Genomic DNA, 18,853 nt, shown 5'->3' with positions numbered 1-18,853 from the left:
TTATTTATTAATTTATTCGATATCTTTACCCAATGTACTGACTTTGTCTGCTATGAACGATTTACAGTATATCACTAGTTAAGACTTTTGAAAATTGGCTTAAATTTGATATCTTACGATGATGATATTGCACTTTGTAGGAACCAGATGAGATGACGCAGCTGCTTACGTTCATAGTTCTTATAGTGCATGATCGAGATGAATTCGTTTTGAATAGCTAAATGAGCTTTTAGTGCAAAAAAAAAAAAAAATAGCTTGTCTCCCAGCTGCTGGTGGTGGGAGCATTTCCTAAACATTTCTAGAAGTGTGTGCTACGGTATTTTTCAAAAATGTTAAACAAGCTACTGTCAAAAGAAGAAAACCAGAGACTTTAGATGATAAGTATTTGAATTCTGGGTTTAAATAGGTTTGCAAATATTGTTTTCGCAAAGTATTTTATAAGTGTATTGGGCTATTTTGTGTTGCACATCTCTTAGCTATTTAATCTCAGACACTGTATATGAAACTTTAGCGCAATGTTAGACTTATGAGGCAACATAAACCCTGCATGTCATCCTCAGTTTGTTTCCATTTGTCTTAAATATTGAGGCTAGATGTGCAACCGTGAGCTCCTTACAGTATATTTCACTGTTGTCGGGGGTTTCCTTCAATATGACTACAATTACCGTAATGTAGCGTCGAGCAGGAGCGCTGTTGTTTGTAAGTGGCTGTAATATGACGGTGTGAACTGCTGGAGTCGTGGAGAAACTGAAAAATGAATGTTTCCAATAGAAGAGGGAGAGAGAGAAAAAAAAAATCAATGCCTATACTGTATTGTAGCACTTTTCCTCTCTGTGAAATTTTTCTCCCCTGATACGCTTTCTCTCTCTTTCTGTCTTTCTCCTGTCCACGAGTTATTGGACCTATTAACATATCTCTTTATGCTTTCCCCCCTTTCCTCTGTCAGTTCCTATGACGATGCTATTTTTAAAAAGAATTATACAGAGATATTAAAAATAATGGAAAATTATGTTTATTGAAAATGATCACGAATAGAGAAAGTATAACTACAGTTTATACTAGTTTATATTATTATTATTATATCATTATTATTATTATTTTATGAGTAATGTATGATATTAAGGACATTGAACACATCTGGGCTGGTATTTATCAAACTTTAAGAGCCAATTTAGGAGTAAAAAAGTTAATCTGCCAATTATGAAGCAATTTACTCCTACTTACACCTTTAAGAGCAGCTCTCAGGTGTGGTGCAATTAACATGTGAAATTAACAATGAGCAAATATGTAAATGGGATAGAATAACAGATATCGTCTGTGGACCAAAAGAAAATCAAACTGGAGCAGCTAAAGAGAGAAAGCGGCTGCAAATTACAGAAACTACCCGATCATGAATTATTCTTTATCATGATTGATGATATTTTGTACAATCAATCTAAAGCATGTCTATGAAGATGGGGGCTCGCCTCTCTTGGCAGCAAGTAATTTAAGAGACATCAGAGCTTTCTTCAATGCAAAGTTTTTTTAAGTAAAAAAAGTTTATTCTTAAAGAAATAGTTTGGTATTTTGGGCAATGCACATATTTTCTTTCTTGCAGAGAGTTAGATAAGATTGATACCACTCTCTCATGTCTGAACACTACTAGAAGAACTAGCAGCTAGTTAGCATAGCTTAGCATAAAGACTGAAAACAGGAGGAAACAGCTAGCATGACTAAATCCACTTATACCAACAACTGTAAATTAAGCTCACTGATCAACTCATGTGCACTTCTTACTATATGTACGGGTTGTTTAATCCGTGTAAAAACAAAAGTGTAAAAATTTGCCTAGCAACAGCTCCAGACCAAGAAATAGGCTAACATTTTTTACACTCTCTTTTTTGGTACTGGTTAAATTAACTAAATGTAACATGGTAATTGGTGAGTTTTAGAAGTGCTGGAAGGTGGATTTTGTTATCTTTGGGCAAAGCCAGGCCTGTTTCTATCTGTTTTCAATGTGAAGCCACTAAGCTAACTAAGCTAACTGGCTTCATCAGCTACTGTACAAACACTCAAGTGGTATAAATCTAATTTTATCTCTAAGAAAGTGAATAAATACCCCACCAAAATAAAACTATTTGTTTATACATTTGTGAGTAGGAGTAAAGTTTCGTTACACTTATTGAGCTAAATACAGTTAAACAGTTTGATAAATATCAGCCCTGTCCTTATTTGAATGACATATTTTTTAAGTGTTAACAGAGTATTTGAAGCACAGTGCTGTTTTAGTATTACTGTTGTACAGAGGGCTTTGGCAGTGTGTCTACTACTACTCATATCTAGTTTATATGGCGCTAGATAGGCTGCATCTCCCTTTGTGCTTTCTTTATAGGACTCCTCTGTGCTCAACAGACATAAATCGTAGCTGTTTTACTGGACAGCTGGGAGATGTTGTTCCTCTCTTTTTTCCTTTTTTTTTTTTTTTTTTGTTATTGAGCTTGTAAATGCGACGGGTTTGTTTGTTTAAAGAGGCGGCTGCCAAAAAAAAACAAAACAAAAAAAGAAAATAAGTAAATTGTACATGTGATTGATTCTATTTGGGGTTTTTATTATGATTATGTTGATGTGTTGCACACGCATTGGTTGTTTCTGACTTCAGTTGTTTGAGTAATGAATAAAAAGAGTCATTTTTGAGTTGTATAAACGGCACATCTCTTTCTTTCTTTGGGGGTCTTTTTTTCACCTTTCCGTCTCTCTCTCTCTCTTTCTCTCTCTCTCTCTCTCTATCCTCTCAGTCTCTCTGCGGCCTTTCCTCTCCCCTCATAGCTAAGCTGCTATTTATAGTTGCCCCGGTTTTCTCCCTCTCCGTCTCTCGTTATCTCCCTCCCTGTCAGAACATGAGCTACAGTATCTCTCACTATCATGTATTTAGTCACATAAGGTTTGAGCTTTATAGCTGCTCCTTTTTCTACATTAGGGTTTGCTGTTGTTTACTATTATGTTGCCTGAATCTGTATCACACAAAAGAAATCCGGTCCTGGCTGTAAATATTGTAGAAACTCAAATTATAAGCATCCTTCAGTGTATCTACTCTTAACATAGTAGTATCTCCTGTGTCTTATTGGGCACGCTATGTGAGTCTGGATGGTGATGTCGGGCGGCCGGTCGGTCCACCACTATCCCAAAAGCTAAATTATGGACTGCCATGAAATAGCAAGTACTGTGATTACGGTACAGCACCATACAGTAATTTAGCTGTAAGATATTGTAGTTTTACAGTCATGTTGTATTTGGTTTAATGTGATATTATTATTGTGAATTGTAATTTCAGATACAAATTACGGTATCATATTACCATTATCATATTTTACATTAAAATATTGTATTTTCATAGTAATATTGTGTCTGGTTTGCTGTACAAACACAATACATTACTGTGATTTCACAGTAATTTACTGCAAAATAAGATCCTTTATGTCTTATTGGTCATGCTATATGGCTTTGAAACCAAAAATACCTCAAAAGCTGAATTAGAATATGGATCGTTATGAAATTGTGCACAAACATTCACGATTTCCTAATGATGAATCTGGCCGTGCATTACAAGTCATATACTTTTGCTTTTTTACTTTTAGTACATAATGCAGCTGCCCTTACAAAGTGTGTAGTGTTGCATGAAGTATGCATACAATTGGGACATACTACTTCACCTGTCATTCATGGATGTATACAGAGAATACAGAGTTGGAGGCACGGCCCCGTCCATTCAAGCTGCTCAAGGGTGCATGTAGCCCAAAAAGCCATTTCCTGAAAACATACTGCACATGCTCTAGAGAGACTTCCGCCAACTGAGACTCCTAACATCCAGTTTGGCCTTCCAGCTAGTTTGAACAGGGATAAAATGATTCAATGTGGCTCTTCTAGACCTTCAAAATGTGATGGGACTGAATGGCTCAGATAGTGAAACGAATCATTTCACAGAGGATGTGATGCTCAGAAAAATGTATCTGCTGATTAACAGACATCTCTTTCACAATATAAGTCTTTGGAAAACTGGCTTCAGAGTTTATTTGGGCTTGCTGATGTTGCACTGTTGTTGGTCTGTGCTCTCTTGGCAATGTGACATATTTTCCACTGTGCAGAGGACTGAGGCTCAGAATAGCCGGAGAAGCATGCTGGCTTGCATCCTGAAAAAATGGGTTGTTTTACACCACTTAAAGTAAAAATGCTAAAAATTCTCTGGCTCCAGCTTCTTAGACATAACAACGTTTTCTGGTCTCTTTAGTGGTCTGTTATATATTTGTCTTGTGGACTGTTGGTCAGGACTAAACAAGACATTTTAGGTTAAGCTTTGTGAAACTGTGTAATATTTTATAAACCGATTAAACATTTAATTGATTAATCAAGACGATAATCAACAGATTAATTGGAGTTCTTGGGTGGTTGAGTGGTTGGAGCCACGTGGGGGCGATGTTCCTGGTTTGGATCCAGCCAGAGACCGATACTGCTGGTCATTCCCCTCTCACTCCTTGTTTCCTGTCGGCCTCTCTGCCAACGACTGTACTTACAAATAAGGGCAGGAGCCCCAAAAATAAATATTGAAAAAATCAACAGATGAATTAATAATGAGAATAATCATTAGTTGTAGCACTAGTACAGACATTCATCTAGCACCATCATTATAGTTTGACCAATACATTCATTTTTGACCAAATTCCTTTAAAATTAATGACACTGTCTTCAGACTCAGCTGTATTTCATCTTTAGTGCCAATTAGCAACATGCTAACTCACTAAATGCTGAACATAGTAAATTAATTATATACCAGCTCAAATGCACAGAGACACCAGCCTGACATAAAGCTTGTTATTTCCTTTATTTTTCCTTTTGTTTCCATGTCTTCTCTTATTTTTGCTGCCATATCATCCCATAAAGATGATTTTCCTTTCAGTAAAATCCTTTAATTACCATCCCATGAAAGGTTAGGTATCAGGCCAACTGAAAAAAAGGAGGTTTGAGGGAGAAACTAAAGGTGGGCGCTGAGCCAGCCTGTGTGTGCAGGATCACAGATGGCCATTTAGCCTCCCGAGGAGAGCCAGTGTCTCTGAGATCGTTTAACTTGGCCTCACGCTGCACGCCTCTCTCCTCCATCACACAATCCCAGCTTCCCCTGGGTGGACCACGCTGACTGTCTCACTGTGTGTGTTTGTGTCATGCTGCAGCTCCCTCGCTGGGCCGTCATCTCGGCCACAGCATCAGGACTGATGGATACTCGCTGGTGAAATTGGAGGAGGCTGGAAAAATGAACCCAGAACATGTTTTTATGCGTAGATGAGTAACTCACCCATACATGTAAAATTGTAGGTGTAAGCAGACTAAAGCACACACACACACACACACACACACACACACACACACACACACACACAGACACACACACACAGACACACAGAAACACACTCGTCCCTGCTGTGTTACTGGTGGCATTTGAGACGATGAAGCCAGAAATCTAAAGCCAATGATTCGTGTTAACCCCCTTAAAGCATCATTACACACCTGCATCGAGGGGATTCTCTCTCTTCCCTTTCATGCGTCTGCTGTCTTTTTCTACAAATCACTTATAAATCTTCCCAGCTGTGGTGGAAGAAGCATTCAGATCTTTACTGAAGTAGAAATCTCAATGCAGCAATGCAGAAAAAGCTCATTATAAAGTCATTCATTTAAATCCAATGTAAGCAAAAGCTCAGAGGTGTTGTTAGCAAAATGTACTAAAAGAATAAAAGTACAGAGCTCGTTCTGCTGATTATTATATCTACAGTATATTTCATTATCAAGATTAATGTGTAGCCAGCTTTTTACTGTTGTGGATGGAGCTGGATTTTCATATCTGAAGGGTCGTTAGATGATTAATAAGAGACGAAAGAAGAAGAAACTAAGTTCTGCTTCTCAAATTTGTCATTTAAAAAAAAAACTTGTGTCTAATATTTGCTTTTTCTGTGAAATATGTAATAATTTACCTACTTGGATCTTGAGTAGGTATTTAAATGACACTATATAAGAAGTTTAGAGCTTATATGGCAATTTATAGACATCTAAAATACAACAAGAGGGCCCAAATAGACATAGGGGACACAAACCTAAAAGCTTGGGAGCCCCTGGTTTAATCCTTAATATTAGATTATATTTTATGAGCTTGTCATGTTTTTTTATGTAAAATATTGAGCTTGGAAGTTGCTAATAGCTACAGCTGTCAAATAGATGTAGGTGAGTAAAAATACTAGATACAATATAAGTATAAAGGAGCATAAAATGGAATTACTGGAGTATCTCAAATATACTGTTGAAACAATTGCAAAGGTTAAATCACAAGAATATATTTATTTATTTGTATATAAATAATTTAAACAGTATGTTGTGATTGTCATGTATATACAAAAGTACAAATGTTGTTTTACAGCAGTTGGACGGACCTTTGTTTGTTGGCACACACTGAGACGTGGATCCGGCTGGTGCAAACACAGAGCTGGAATTCAAACAGCAGTAGAGGTACAGTAGTAGTCCGAAGGCATGAGAATAAACTTTATAACTGGGGAGTCGAGAGAGTGAAGCCCCAAACATGTCCTTCTTTTTCTTTATTAAGATATCAATTAATCAATTAATGACTTCTCCTCTGCAAATCGTCCTGGATGTCAGTTTTTTTAAAGAGCCTGGAAACAAAGTATAAGTCTTTTTTCTTTTTTTTTTTTATAGTCCAGAAGTTCATTTGTTCCTCCAGTTGTGTTATCGGAGGATTTTGTTTTTGATGTACTGGCAGAGGCAGAACGGGGCGGTGGTGCAGTGATTCCTCCGGGATCGTAGACGGTGGTTGGACGGCCCCGACAGCCTCTCAGACACCAGCAGCTTCACGTAAGCAGCACTGTAGGTCATCAGGAGCTGGTAGGCTTTAGCCTGCAGAAATAAACAAGGAGGAGGAAAGGAGACTAATTAATGCATGTAAGGAGACAGACAAACATGTATCAGTGCTGTTGTTATTACTTTACTCATCTCCACACTCTTGGAAACTGGTTGTTTAAGATTTCATTTGCATTATAAGAAGGAAATCTGTGCACCATCTGCCTACCTACAGGATAAAAGACTAGCTTTTGAATTTTGCACTGAACTTTTGCCCCATTTGCATATTTTATTCTGTCAGTTGCTCTATTAGTTATTTTTGGAGGCAATTTCAGGAACTAATATAGTCTGAATTTTTGTTTTCACCAATAAACAACATGGGTCGCTTCTCTGAAAAGGCAGCTGTGCTGGTATAATGAAGTGTCTTATGATGGCTAAAATAATAAACCCTCAATATCTAGTTTCATTTCCAGTTAAATCTATCATTCTCACAATAGAGTCACTAACTAAGTAATTTCACTAAAATACGGAAACAGAAACATGACTAAAATACTAAATAAAACATTTACTACTGAAGTTTACTGTGCTGAAAGTCCTTCCAACATATAATCTGATACATTTATATCTGTAATAAGACAATGATGCAGATATTTCCCTCAGTTCCTCCAGTGTGGAAACAAAGAAACCTCGAAGCATCACATCTCTCACCTGTGCAGGTAACGATGCATCAGGGACAAGGCTGTAGCTGGCTGGGATTTTGGCGTCCTCCCGCTGGTTGGATGAGGACCTGGAGTCCATGTCCTCGTTCCCCAGCAGAGGCCTCTGTTCATCTGACTCAACGTCCTCCGAGTCGACAGCCGTGACCTCGGTAACGAGGACGAGATGGGACATTTTCCTCTTCAGCTTCTTCTGGTGAAAGTTGTGACATTAAGATCATTAAGCTTTGAAATGTGACACAAAAACTTTAACTTCTGTGTCCTCCAAGTCCTTTCAGATGAATTATGTCTGTATCGATTTGGAGGGAGGACTTAACATGGGAACACAAGACAAATCAATAATGCAGCAGCGGCGGGACAAACCGAGCGACAGATGTACTCGACTCACTCACCTGGGTGGCGTTCATTGCAAAGCCGCCCTCCTCTAAAGTTTCAGTGAGTGCTCTCAGGCAGCGAGTCATGTCCCAATACACAAAGTAGAGCTGCAGAGAGACACATGAATGCATCACCATTAGAAAAAGCTGCCAACGCTAATTTATTCACATTATTGTTCAAAACTGATGTACTAAAGAAGCCTGGATCCACACCACAAAATCACCACCCACATCTCACATTTTGGCAAGTTTTACGATCACTTCACTTTAATGTCTTCACTCCTACATGATTAACAACACGGAGGAGATGAACAGACTTGGAGGAATAGAGCATTGCTTTTAACATTTGTTTGCAGTATTGAGTGTTTCTTCATTGCTTTTTCTTTTATTACTGACCTCCAACTCCTCCTGTAAGCATTGACACCCCTAAAAACCTGCTTTAATTTTGTTTATATGCTACTTTTTAATTCATGTTATGAGTTAAATTGACCTATTACCAGAATTACTGACAGATCTTGATCATACATTCTGTGCTGTATGTGAGCAAACCCACTCAATCCAATGATTTCTTGATGCTTTCGATCACTGACAGATCATGAAAATCTACTCGTAATCCATCTTCATTAGCTCACGTTGCACAGCCAAACATTATTTAAACCCATGCAGCTATATTTTAGATTTTAGCGGAGACCTTAAAGTTTCTTAAGATACCAAATAGTGATGAAATGTGTCATAAAATTTAGGGAAATGTCTCTTTAATGCTGCAAAACGTCTAATTGTGCAAACAGCCATAAAACAGGATGACTATTTAATATGATACATTCAACAACATACATTTATGATAATCATTATGAGTCTGTCTTCATTGTCTTTTCTTTTATTGCTGCAGAGACACTGCTAAATATCTGCTTACTGCTTTTTAAATGATTATTACAAGTTAAATTGACGTATTACCAGAATTACTGACTGACAGCTCTTGATGAGACATTCTTTGCTTTTTGATGCAACCTGCTGTATGTGAGCAAACCCACTTGGTCGCATTTATTTCTTGATGCTTTTGGCCAATAAAACTCACTCATCATAATAATAAATCTACTCGTAATCCATCTTCATTAGCTCATGTCGTGCAGCCAAACATTATTCAAACCCACGCAGCTGTATTTTAGATTTTAGTGGAGATCTTTAAGTTTCTTAACCCTCCTGTTGTCCTCAAGGAAGGAAGGAAGGAAGGAAGGAAGGAAGGAAGGAAAGGATTAAGGAGGGAGGGAGGGAGGGAGTAAGGAAGGAAGGAAATGAGTAAGGAGGGAGGGAGGAAAGAAGGAAGGAAGGAAGGAAGGAAAGGATTAAGGAGGGAGGGAGGAAGGGAGTAAGGAAGGAAGGAAGGAAGGAAGAAAAGGAGTAAGAAGGGAGGGAGGGAGGGAGGAAGGAAGGAAGGAAAGGAGTAGGGAGGGAGGAAGAAAAGGAGGAAGGAAGGAAGGAAGGAAGGAAGGAAGGAAGGAAGGAAAGGATTAAGGAGGGAGGGAGGAGAGAAGGAAGGAAGGAAGGAAGGAAGGAAGGAAGGAAGGATCCACCACACAGATGGTTTGGTAGCACGCATCACACATCAGTCATCACACACAGCGTTCATTACTGACTTATCTGACTAACATTATTATATTTTTAGCTCAAATTTATTTTAAGATGTTTGACTCATGTGAGATTTTCCTTTTCTTTTCTTTTTGCCTCTAACTGTGAGTCAGGTCATGACAAAGTGTTTGTGTTCATTTGCTTTTTGTGTCATATTGTGTCATCATGTTATCTTATTATGTCACTCCTCCTTGTTGCTGCCGTGTTGTTATCTCTTGTAAGTCTTGTTGTGTCATCCAGTTATATCCTCGACATCAACAAGACAACAGCTGGAGTGACACAGCAGCTGAGTAAGAGCCAAACATATCGTCTGTAGAAGGAATCAAACATTGTATTCTTCACTTTTAGAGGACCAACCTTCATGTTTCCGGTACAGTTCTGCACCCAGTCGGCCACAGCCACCAGCAGCTTGTGTTTCACCATCCTCTCATTCACCTGAATCAGCCGGATGTCTAAATTCACGCTGATCTGAAGCAACGAAAACAAGTTTTAAAATCACTCATTCCACATTTAAGGTGTTTCCCTCACATAAAAACCACTGAAACCACGGTGAGATTAAAGCTGCAGTTGGTAAGTCTTATAAAAGTAACTTTTTGTCATATTTGATAAGACTGTCACTATGTAAAGACAACATTATGTGAAACTAGTAATCTGTAAAAAAAAACAGGCTCATTTAGCCCCGCCTACTGCTCCTACTGCAAATTGCCAGAATCCACCGCGACCGGACAAAAAGACCCAATCAGAGCCAGGATTGTGTCTGATGGAGTGTCTGACAGCTGTCAATCACTGCACGCACACAGCCCCCTCCCCCTTCCTCCTCACAGGCCCCTCCCCCTTCCTTCTCAGCTCGGTCAGGCTCATATCTCCAAGTTTCTAGGTAAGGTATAGCCATGTGAAAGTCACTGTAAAGCATTTTATATCTAGCTGTGTGGAGTGTAGTTCATGTATTACTGGTCGCGTGCACGTGGTCGCACGCACGTCAGCCTCCTCTGGGGGAGGGACTTTGGAGGTAGGGCAGGAGTGCAGCGGAGAGGGAGGGGGAGGGATCTGAAAGTTGTACTTCTTCAAATTTGATGCTAAGTCCTCTCTCTCCTCAAAGTTACCAACTGCAGCTTTAACCTAAATTCAAAATCCAAACTCTATATACACTTAAATTGACCCTGTCTCACTTCTTTGTTACTGTGGTGGAGGATGAAGATGATGGCGGTGGTGAGGAAGATGGAGACCAGGCTGACAGAGAGGCAGAGGACCCAGTAGTCGCTGACGGTGATGTAGAGGTGGAGAGTGGAGAAGACGGCACACCACACCACCACATACAGCACCTGGAGGAGAGAGAGAGCGGACGTGTTTTAGAATCAGGTGTTTGTACAGTATCTACTTTAACCTTTCGTCCTCCCGGGTCAAATTGACCCTGTCTTTTTTGACTGTTCCTTCTTTCCTCCCTTCTTTCCTTCCTTCCTTCCTTCCTTCCTTATTTCCTTCCTTCTTCCTTCCTTCCTTCCTTCCTTCCTTCCTCATTTCCTTCCTTCTTTCCTCCTTTTCTTCCTTCTTTCCTCCTTTCCTTCCTTCTTTCCTTGCTTCTTCCTCCCTTCCTTCCTCCCTCCCTCCTTTCCTTCCTTCTTCCTCCCTTCCTTCCTCCCTTCCTTCCTTCCTTCATCCTTTCCTTCCTTCTTTCCTTGACTCGTGGACAACAGGAGGGTTAAAACACACTAATTATTGTTCTTATTCATACTGGCCATTATTAGATGCTTCCTACTACACTTTCATTCATAATTTGAATAATTCAGACTGATAAAGCCTCATATTAGCTTCAGATATGACTGGAATTAGATAATTATTGTATAGGATAACAATATTATTCCAATTATTGCATGGATTGTGTTAGGAAGGAGTCTTTTAATGGTCAGCATGAACAGGAGGAATTTAGGATTACAGCGAGCAAAAACCTGTTTCAATGTTAATTTTGGGTCTGTGAGTAATGTTTTAATGTGTGCACATTATTCTGCAACTCTGGTTTTAAGTGAGTTTTTTTTTTTAAGCTCAACATATGTTTGTTCAGAGCAAAGAGCTGTGGGCTGATGATACATGGACTAAACCAAAACTGCATATATTTACAATGATTAAAAAAAACTGACTATACAGAGAATTATGTTGAGTATAATGTGTGTGTGTGTGTGTGTGTGTGTGTGTGTGTGTGTGTGTGTGTGTGTGTGGCGGGGGGGAGGGTTGTTCTTATATATAAAAATGATGCTTTAAATTTGGCTTATTTATCCAGTTTCTATCAGAGAAGGGTTCATGAAGTCTCCCCTATACTCTGGAAAAAGCTCTGCAGCTGTTTTGTATAGTGTGTAAGGACATTTCTGACATTAAAACAATAAAAATACTAAAAATAAGACTAAATAAACACAGAAACACAGGCGGTCCTCTGCTATACTATATATAATCTCCAGACTGTGATTTCAAATTGCTGCCATTAACTACACAGGTTTATATGCAGCCAGGTTCTCAAGGGTCATTAACCTGGTATTTTACTGCTGATTGCTGAAAATGGGAAGTACATTAATCTAGAAGAAGGAAAGCAGTGTGCTGTCTAAATAAGATTTCACTTTTTCCTGTCCTTTTTTGGGAAAATGTGCAATGGTTTGTTTAGTAAGATACAAATAGATATATATATTTTTTGTAAATATGGAAGATATGCACAAAGACTGAGTTGGCTATTCATGTATGAAATGTATAAATTAACCAGTTACTGAGAGAAAGTCTATCAGAAGAGGAAAATAAGCCCTTTTAGCCCTACATGCTTCCTAGATGCATGTTTTTTTTTAAAATAGTGATGTCTTGTAATCCCATGTGGAGATTATAAGACATCACTATACATCAAAACCTGTAAAAAAATGGCCCCAAAAACAAATATGTAACCTAGCGCCTGGTGATAATTTGCTCTGGTGCTCCGTGCTAACAGCTTAGCATAAACTATCCTGAGTGACAGCTGGCAACTGGCATCAAAGGAAAAGCTCTAAATTTTGTGAAGTTCACTGTCTTGCTCAGAGTTTAATGAGAAGATTGATGCTGGAGCCCGAACAGAGAGTAGTATTGATCCTTCCGTCTAACACTTGGCAAGAAAACCAGTAAACGTGTTTCCCAAAATGTCAAAGAATTCCTCCGACGCCATGTTATAAAAAAAATGGGATTGTATGAAATGACAGGTTGACGTCAGGTAGGGAGTTTGGCAGTTTTACAGGTGATAAAACTTCCATAATAAATAAAGACTGTTTGGAATCAGCAGAGACTACTTCTCCATGCTTCTGCATTAATGGCAAGAAAAAGGAAACCATGTGCAGCCAGAACTCACAGCACAGTGGATGAATGTGTCTAACTCTAGAAATAAACTGGCTACATCAACTATGACATTTAATTTCTCATTTTAAATATTTGACCTGAGGACAACAGGAGGGTTAATGACTGAAAGGGGATTTATAAATGTGAATTGGTGTAGAGACTAATTATGAGTCAGAACATAAATAGTTTTTAAGGGTTAAACTCTCTATATAAATATTTTGAAGTTTAGACCTCATCTCAAATATAGCTGAGCAAAACACAAACAAGACCAGGTGCCAAGAAACACAGATAAGACAAAATCAATTCAGTAGAAAATGTGCACATATTAAAAACCTTAAGATAAATAAAGCAATTAAAATTTACAGCGAATGAGTGAGTTTAAACCAAGAGCAGATGGAGGTGGAATAAAATGAAACTTAATGTTTTAATTGCTGTTTGGATTTAAAAAAAAGGTAAGTTTTTTGATTACTTTACACATCAAGATCAGTTTACTTGTGTTGACTTTGTATGAAAACAGTTAAATGATGTCATGTGAGATTTTTATGTTTAACAGACAGGGGGCGTAAAGTTTGAAAGTGTTTACAAGACAGGAAGGAGCTAATGAAAGATACTTCTGAGCTGTATTACAGATGTTGCAGCATTTACTCAAATTTGGGAATAAAAAGCGGAATGAAGTACAATCCACACCACAGTGGATCAAGTCACTATTTTTGATACTGTTGGGTAAAAGATTAATGGGATTGGACAGAGAGACAGAGGGACAGAGAGGCTGGACGATCATACCGGAGCCAAGATGAAATGGAAGTGGGCCGAGTTGAAGACCATGTATCTCCTGACTGAAGGAACATCCAGAGCTGTCCTCAGCGGCTCCTCCATGTCTGTGAATGGAATCTAAAAATGATCAAATAAAAAAGACAAATCAATAAACCCTGAATTAAACACAATTCTAGTTATAATTGTGTAATGAATATATCTGTAGTTTGTATTGCTAACTATCAGATAATCTCTTTTTAATGTGTGTTCATGTGTTTGTGGAGGTTATTTGAGGGTTGAGACTTGGTTTTAAAGTTAAGGTTAGAACTGGTTTTAGGCATTTAGTTGTGATGGTTGAGGTTAGGGTAAGAAGTTATAGGGAATGTATTATTGTAACTATAGTGGAGCAGGTGGACCCAAATGCAAAGAGAGCAAAGCAGGACTGTTGAAAAAAAAGTCTTTATTCAGGATGTGCAGGTTAAAAAAAAGAAAGAGCTGAAACACGGAGACAGTGAAGAACTAAACAGGCAGAGCAGACGAGGACAAACTGGACAAAAAAACTGGAGCAGAAAACTGAACTTAAATACACTTACAGCATTACAAACAAGACACAGTTGAAATGCATGGTGTAATCAACCAGAGAGGGAAAATATGGGAAGTAAAGATAATGTAAAAAGTATTTTCAAAATAAAAAAAAAACAGGAACTAAACTAAAAGTTCAAACTCAAACAAACAAACTCCTGGTTGGATATGAAAGTCAATGTGTGTGTGTGTGTGTGTGTGTGTGTGTGTGTGTGTGTGTGTGTGTGTGTGTGTGTGTGTGTGTGTGTAGGAGTGTGTGTGTGTGTGTGTGTGTGTGTGTGTGTGTGTTGACCTGGAAGCCCTCTCCCTGCAATTTTTCGCGGCACAGAGACAGATCAAAGCTCGGGTTTAACATTGAACAGCTCGGCACGGCCAGAACACACTGACCTGAGAGAGAGAGAAAAGAGAAAAGAGAAAAGAGAGCATTAGATTAATGTTAAAAGAGGAAGTGTGTCACGACAATGAGAACAAACACTCACAAAATCACAAAATAACCCCTCATTCTGTACAGCCAATCTTCCCAGAGCTTTATTTTGAAATCTAGGGCAGATCACAAGTGTCTCAAGTTTCCAAACATACCAAATATCATAGCTGTTCTCCATATTTCATCATTTTCTTTTAATTTTTTTTTAAATAAATGAATGCTGTTGTCCGTCTGATGGTTTTTACAAATATTGAACCAATGAAAAGTATTTAAAAAGAGCGTGTAGCTGAATATGTTGCCTTATTTCACTTCCTGAAAAGTATTAATAGTTTTGGACATACAAGTTTTACAGCACCCAACAGAAACAAGAACAATATGTTATTCCAATTTATGCATTCAATATCAATATCACTAAATGTGCTTTATTTGAATTTTACACTCCTTATTGAACTTCATGAAGCTTCAATAAGGATCTAAAACAAGCTGATACACATGTTCATTACAGTCAGATGGTGTGAAATAAGATTTGTTTTGCTACTTAAGAGGAAATAATGTGCATGAAATGGTCCGTTCATGTCTTCGTGTGTCTGTTCAAATTAAGTGGCATCTGTAACATCTGTAACATCTGTAGCATGTGAGCCTGATCTTATGGTAGCACATGGTGGTTATGCTCCTCTAAAGCTGTAGGAGTTCTGGTAAAGGGTTGGTCATGAGATAATCTAAGATAGGAGATTTGTTCTCCATCAGTATCACAACCCTAAATATTTGTAAAGAAAGAAAAACCTTACAGGTCAAATCATCAAACTATGAGCCAAAAGAAACCAGACAGAGAAGAAACAGCTGGTGTGTTTTCTCCTGTTTGACTGAGATTGTTGGTGCTGGACTCAACATTAAGATGATATCTGATGATATTTTATATTTCTCAATAGACGACAATGAATTGATTCAACTATCAAGTATTGTCTCCAACGCCACACAGATCATGTTTCTCTGTGCCTTAGGGCTCCATTGTTGTCTAATAATAACTAACAACACATCAATGAGCCACATTGTTGAGCTGGATGAGATTCTCCCTCATTACTAGGAACATGGGCTCTGTATGTTATTATGAGTCAATCTCATGTTCATGTAGATACTATACTGTTATTGTATCTGCATATAGTATATTTATTTGTACTCTTCTGTACTGCTTTGGCAACATAGATTTTAATTTGTAGTGAGAAATACTTAATATAATATGTGTATTAATCTGCAGCTGAAAGTAGCTGTTTGAGTATTTGTTAAAAATGACAGATGTGCCCAGGTGTTTTAGGCTCTGAAGCTGAAAAACTATATATTTTATGCCCAGTTTTTAAAGATTTAGCTCTTCAATAATACACTGTTGGCATTTGTTGACTATACTAAAATATAGAAAAACAACTTTTAGATTTTCCAGAACAGGCTCCAAATATTTCCAGGCTTAAAAATAAAACTTTCACAAGTGGTCCCGAACAGTTTAATAGTCGAAACAGCTTTGTCCCAGATGCTGTGAGACTATTAAACTGTTCGGACTCCACCTCGATAAATACACTTTATACTACCCGTCTGTGATGCACTTTAAACCACCAGTCACTTTAACTATGTTTTATTTGTATATGATGTTTTAGCCTGTTTTAGCTGTTTTTTTTTAATTAGATTTCATTTATTTTAGTATCTGAGACCTGAGTGCTATATCTCGCTCACATGTCTGACATAATGACTGACAAATAAAGCATCTTGAATCATGAATCTTGAATCTTGAATGTCAGTATGACTACAGATAAAAGGTTTTTTTATAGAACAATGATTCAGTTTTATAGTTAATACTATTGTGTTGGTTTGTCTGCTTTTTTATTAAATATCAGACAGAAGCCCGTCTGTGCAGTCCATGACCAAAATCACAGAGGTTCTTTCGATCAAAAACTACCCAAGGAAACCATTAATCTCACCAGTCTGTACTCTCAATCTGTTTTAGATTAAATAGCATTATAAACACGGTTAATTATGGATTGACGTGATTTTTGAAAAAGGAAATCAGTCCATTTAAATCATCAATCATCAGGGAATCAGATTGAGGCAGTCGCTAGTATAACGGTTGTAAAGTGTAGTCAGTATCAACCAGTGACAAATATCAAATAATCACATCCTGTACAACAGCGAGAGAATGTGTAAAACAACTTGTCACAATCTGCAGCCTCAGTCTCTCGTTCCCAGCTCCCTGCATCGCTCTAAAACGTGTAAAAGCTGACAACATACACCCCATATGTTCTCTGTCTCTGTCTCCAGCTCCTGCTCCTCACTTCTCCCAGGGCTTGTTACCTTCCTCCATCTCCCCAGACCGGCCGTCCGTCCTCAAGCTGTCCGCCAGATGCTCTCGGACTTTCTCTCCTTTCCTCATCTACACACCTGATCTACTGCAGACACTCACTACTCATACTCTCTACCAGATTAAGTTGCTCCATGGTTCATATCTGTGTTCAGTTCATCTGTTTATTGGACTTTTAATGTTTGCCTGTTTGTTCTTCCTTCTCAGGTTTTGATAGAACAGATGTTTTACTTTCATTTTGTGCATTAAGTCATTGAACTGCATCAAGCTCTGCTACAAACATCTGCATTAGTGTCTTTCCACTGCATCCCTGTACAAGGCAAAATACGATATTTGGACACAAATGGAGTACATTCAAAGGTGTTCAATACAAAAATATGACACTACAAGCTTTTTGCATTACAGTTAATGGGTCAATTATGGTTTTTTTGTGTGTCCATGTGATTTAGTCCAAATTAAAGGGGGTCAAATGTGAAAATAAACATATGAATAATGTTCTTTTTTTGTGGACTCAGCATAAAATATCAGCTTTTAATCCATTTTGATCCATTTTTAGAGGATTATGGCAAAAATGTCTAAGTGGTGTAACCATAAAAATTTGTACCAAATAATTCAATTTGCTTAAAAACACTAAATTCTCAATAAAACATCATATCAACTAGTTTGACATGATCTTACATTATAACTTTTATATTAAATAAAGATAATGGAATACAATTGTTCTAAATATTACATTTAATCTGGGGAATCATGTCAATCAGGAAATATGTAAAACAAAATATAATGAAGTAATTATTTGTAGTCAACTTAAATACACTGTAGATGGATAAAATATTTAATATTTGTCATTCTTTTCTGGTTACACCATTTGACATTTTCAGTAGCATTTTGATTTTTTTAAAATGGTGCAACCTAATGCTGCTTTTAAAACAAATTTTAAATATATTTTTGAGTTGCTCATCTTGCCACTGACCCTGATACCAAATAAAGACAAGTAAAGAAACAGATATTACCGTTTGACCATTTGGGTTTGTTGTTGGCCTGCGGCTGAATCCTGGTTTGTCTATTTTGAACATCCACTTCGCTGTCCTCCATCACATGACAAACTCCGTTCCTGTCCTCCATCATCTCAGAAGAAGCTAGACTCTGAGGATGAAACACATGTACGTCAAGGAACATTAAGACGATAAAGATTTACTCATTCTTGGGTCAGACTTCCTGAAAGACCCTGAAACCAGCTGCCTCAAAACCCCTTAAAAACTTTAAATTTAAGCAAGAACAAAAAAAAGGGATCTGGTGCTTTCATGTGCCAGCAGCAGTCATGTGTCATTCTGAAATAACAATAGCCACAAAAACAACAGTGAAAGACGTCAGTACAGGTAGGCATCTCAGTTTTCATGTGATCTAATTGGATGAAACACTCATACAGACTAATACAGGACACAGGAAGCTGACTATTCAAGAGCGAGGGCCGCTGTGCAAGAATGTGGAGGAGCAAAGGTGGAGCCGAACAATCACGTCAGACGGCTTTAATCCTATTCAAGAAAGCACTTCCTTTTAAATGTCAGTCTTTATCTCTAATAAAAACATGTTCACAGTTTAATTGAAGAAGCTCGAGAAAAGGCAAGAACACGAAGGAAACCAGAACCACTTCTCCTTTCAGGGGTCTGCACTGCTATGACATGTTGATGGTGTTATCTGTTACAAAGAAAAAGGCTATTGCTGTCTTATTGGGGAGATAAAATTTGACGACTGAAGTGAATTTCCTTTTTTTTATGAGCTTGTAGAGTTGCCAATATATATGTGTGTGTGTGTATGTTGCCTT

General features: G+C 37.9%; 1 protein-coding gene and 2 long non-coding RNA genes across 5 annotated transcripts in view; 2 read left to right on the top strand and 1 right to left on the bottom strand.

Moving 5' to 3' along the window:
• Nucleotides 1-6,348: 6,348 nt before the first annotated feature.
• Nucleotides 6,349-18,853, bottom strand: part of LOC128374283 (transmembrane protein 268) — a 13,664-nt gene continuing 1,159 nt past the window's right edge. Inside the window, exons 2-9 of one of the 2 annotated variants that reach the window (XM_053334566.1) lie at nt 18,042-18,174; nt 14,553-14,647; nt 13,709-13,816; nt 10,756-10,908; nt 9,944-10,054; nt 7,979-8,068; nt 7,579-7,776; nt 6,349-6,927 (exon numbers count right to left, since the gene is read on the bottom strand). In XM_053334566.1, the coding sequence (XP_053190541.1) occupies nt 6,760-6,927; nt 7,579-7,776; nt 7,979-8,068; nt 9,944-10,054; nt 10,756-10,908; nt 13,709-13,816; nt 14,553-14,647; nt 18,042-18,156 (1,038 nt within the window). In that variant the 5' untranslated portion in view covers nt 18,157-18,174 and the 3' untranslated portion in view covers nt 6,349-6,759. Of the gene's footprint in view, nt 6,928-7,578; nt 7,780-7,978; nt 8,069-9,943; nt 10,055-10,755; nt 10,909-13,708; nt 13,817-14,552; nt 14,648-18,041; nt 18,175-18,853 lie in introns of both variants that reach the window. The other variant, XM_053334565.1, reaches the window with a different exon arrangement.
• Nucleotides 6,749-8,020, top strand: LOC128374295 (uncharacterized). Of its 2 annotated transcripts, none has more exons than XR_008322974.1 (3): nt 6,749-6,885; nt 7,587-7,788; nt 7,892-8,020. It is a non-coding gene; the product is annotated as an uncharacterized LOC128374295 (long non-coding RNA). The 2 variants fall into 2 exon arrangements; XR_008322975.1 differs by having other exon boundaries at nt 7,896-7,991.
• Nucleotides 9,481-10,888, top strand: LOC128374296 (uncharacterized). Its single transcript, XR_008322976.1, has 3 exons — nt 9,481-9,876; nt 9,963-10,101; nt 10,777-10,888. It is a non-coding gene; the product is annotated as an uncharacterized LOC128374296 (long non-coding RNA).

This window comes from Scomber japonicus, chromosome 15, assembly GCF_027409825.1.
Source record: "Scomber japonicus isolate fScoJap1 chromosome 15, fScoJap1.pri, whole genome shotgun sequence".
Taxonomy (NCBI): domain Eukaryota; kingdom Metazoa; phylum Chordata; class Actinopteri; order Scombriformes; family Scombridae; genus Scomber; species Scomber japonicus.
The sequence above is the reverse complement of the archived record's forward strand: the minus strand, read 5'-3'. Positions and strand labels throughout refer to the sequence as shown.